The sequence below is a fragment of the Plasmodium gonderi genome (assembly GCF_002157705.1).
Source record: "Plasmodium gonderi DNA, contig: Pgo-contig_487, whole genome shotgun sequence".
Lineage (NCBI taxonomy): Eukaryota > Apicomplexa > Aconoidasida > Haemosporida > Plasmodiidae > Plasmodium > Plasmodium gonderi.
This window is the reverse complement of record NW_021629345.1, coordinates 1-3,608: the sequence shown is the minus strand read 5'-3', so window position 1 is coordinate 3,608 and position 3,608 is coordinate 1. Positions and strand designations below refer to the sequence as shown.

Sequence of the window (3,608 nt, the reverse complement as noted above, 5' to 3'; positions counted from 1 at the left end):
ATAATATAATAATTTTACATATAGATGTAAAGAAATATGTACATAGTATTTATATATTTTATTTATAATATTTATGATTTACTGAAAAATTCATACAATATTTTAAATATAATATAAGATTACAGAGTTATTAGTTTATCATAAAAAAAAAAAATAAATATTGCACTATATGTTGTAATAATGTGAATCCTCGTAATAATAAGAACATATGTAGTAAATTGAATATATTTAAATAATGTGAATCTCATGAAATGAATTCAATTAATTTTATTATAAGGATTATAAACAGCAATTATTACTGATAATAAATTATTGTGTATTAAATGAATTGTAATACATTATTCAATAATAACATAAAATAATAATATGAATATGTTTATGTTAACATATTAACCATATATGTTCTTTTAATATGATATAATGGTGTTGCATTTTCATTACTATATCAACGTTTATAGGTTATGATTTTTTTACGTAAAAATTACTGCATTATAAAATAATGATAAATTGTTAATAAGAAGTACACTCTATTAAATCAGGATCCACACGAAATTTAATCGTTGTAATTCTACCCATTATTTATACACAAGGAACTTCATGTTCAATGTGATATTGGCACATTTTTTTGAAATACCCTATTCTTTTGTTTACAAAATTATATATTTTTTTCCTTTTTTATAAGAATTGTTTTATTTCTCTGTGAATATATTAGACATAAATCTTCCTCATTTAATAATATAAAAATATCTCATATGTCTACTTAATAAAACATTTTAATCGTATTATGTATTGATTTGAAATATTATGACGAATAATATAACATATTATGTCTGTTGTTTGTTGACAGAGATATGATTTTTTCAGATGCTTGAAATATATTAAATTCGTTATCTATATTATTGCATAAGCTTCTATTACTTAATGTTGAACGGCGTAAAGAAATACTAAATTTTTTAAACTAAATGATATAAATATAAATTTATGTATTAAAAAAAAAATATGTTTTGTTGTACAATGTATTTTTTATTACATCTATCTAAAAGAAATTTTTTGTAGTGCATATATATATAAATAACAATCTCAATAACCCTATAAAAAATATATAGAATAATTGTTGTTAATAAGGTCAGAATAACTGTGGTTAAAAATGCAATTCGAATGTTGTAAGTTTTGGGTGAATGTATCACTTTTTTTTGAAATTCTGAATGCGATAATATTTCTGGTAAATTAATTTCACAATTATAAGGTAAATTTAAAAGAATAAATTTATCTCTAATAGTTTTTAAGGCATTACAAAAATCGGATTCGCTATTGAATTTACATTCATCTATTTGACTCATATATATATCAGCACATTTCTTAGCACATGCGCACCTATCTTTATTACAGTATGTAACATCCCATTTTATATCATAAAGTATAGAATTCATATCATATACATACTGCAATTTCTCCAATATACTATCAGTAATAACTTCTTCTGATTTAATGAATGTAGTCTGGATTGATTCATGAAATTTCTTTAAGATTGAATAATAAATTTGTTTTGTATAAGTCTTATCACCAAATTTCTTGTTTTCATAATATATCCAATAATACAAGTATTTATAATATGCTTCATTAGATATTTTATCTCTTCTAATTTTAACTTCAATTAAATATGATATAGCTTGATAACACATTTTCATAAATGGTATAACTTTTGGGCCTGAATAATTTGTTTCAATTTCCATACATTTAGATACATGCTGATTATTGGGGTCAAAATTTTTATATTTTTCTATTATTTTATTACATTCATGAAATTCATCTACTAATGTATACTTAGATAAAAAAAAATATTATTAAGTTCAAAATCTTATTACATTGAACAACGTTTGCAAATATAAGGAAATTATAGTAAAGAAATATTACAGGGATTTAATTTTTATTATAATAATTCACACATACTATACTTCCCTCCATCTTGGATGAGAATGTAGTAGGTTAGTATTGGAATTAAAAGAAATGATGAAATTTATTAATATACAATTACTGATTTTTAAATATAAAGACTTTATAAAAAATTTTTTTTTTTTTTATCTTTATAAAACTACATAATTCACATAAAAATGATAAAAAGCAACTGTAATAATAATTTCGATTACACATTAAATATATTAATATATTTTTTTCTAAAATAAAAATAATATATATTTTTACATATATTAATAATAGAACAAGAAGCACACATAATATATTATTAGAAAAATAATAGTATTTATCTAAAATAATTGATATATAATATATTTAATAAAAATAATATATTTTTACTGATTTGATAGTTAAATAAAAACATATAATACAAATATTGCTTATGATCATGCATATAAACTGTTTACTATATTATTTTATTTCACATATAATAATATATATAATTAATAGTCAAAAAAATATACTACATAATTATATATGCTTTATTATTTATATTTATCAATGTAAATTTTTAAAATAATACACATTAAAAAAAAAATTGTATGAAATGTAATAATTTAGAATAATTACATATAAATTAAACGAAATATATATAGATGATCTGATATTTTATAATATATAATACTTATATAGTTTTAGAGTTCAGGTTTCAAGGTTTCACGCTTTTAGGGTTCAGGGTTTAGGTTGTAGGATTTAGAGATCAGTTTTTTTGTTTAGTATATCAGGTTTTGTAATTTAGGTTTATGTTTTAGTTGTTATATTTAATGTTTAGTATTGAGTGTTATGGTTCTAGGTTTTATTTTTCAATATCTATGTTTTTGTATTTATGGTTATTGTTTAGTGATTATTTTTCATTATTTTTATTAAGGATTTGAGTTTTAGGCTATCGTTTTATTAGTAATGTTTAATGTTTAGTTTTGATTTACTGTGGTACAGGTTTTAGGTATTGAGAACAGGTTTAGGATATATTATTCAATATTCTGAATTAATTTTTTTGGTTTCTTTTGTTTTTAATATAAGTATAGGTTTATTTTTATCATGCTTTTGTGATCATGGATATGTTTTATTGTATATATTAATTACTATTATTTTAATTAATGATATTTTGTATTCAATATTTATGCATGTTTTATTTTGGGGGCCCTAATTGTTTTAATTTTTAATCATTTTTATTATAGATATTTTTAGAATAATATTAATATTTTATATTATGTATATTTGAATTATATATTATACTGTTATTAATGTAAAAATTATTATATATAAAATATATATATGTTATAAATGCATTATATAAATTTTTCTTTTATATATATTACTTAATCTTTTTCATTTGCAAATATATTATTTATATATATACTTTGTAATAATAAGTACTTTATTATGACTGTGTTTATATCATTATATATAATATATATGTGATGTCATGCACTATATTATTTCTTATATACTCATTTAGTATAATAATATATTTTGTTTAACCATTTTTTTATGTATATTATCATGTAAATATATAATAATATCCTTGTATTATATATAATAAATATTATATTCATGTTATAGGAAAAAATATATATACTTTTATTGAGGAACATATTTTCCATAAATTGTTTTTATATATTTTTTTTTCATAT

General features: G+C 19.0%; 1 protein-coding gene across 1 annotated transcript; it reads right to left on the bottom strand.

Moving 5' to 3' along the window:
* Positions 1 to 802: 802 nt before the first annotated feature.
* PGO_003600 (variable surface protein) lies at positions 803 to 1,965 on the bottom strand (the record flags this gene model as incomplete). Its single annotated transcript, XM_028691337.1, has 3 exons — positions 803 to 958; positions 1,077 to 1,823; positions 1,951 to 1,965. The coding sequence occupies 3 exons, from the start codon at positions 1,963 to 1,965 to the stop codon at positions 803 to 805; spliced, it is 918 nt and encodes a 305-aa protein (XP_028547138.1).
* Between the last annotated feature and the right edge of the window lie 1,643 nt (positions 1,966 to 3,608).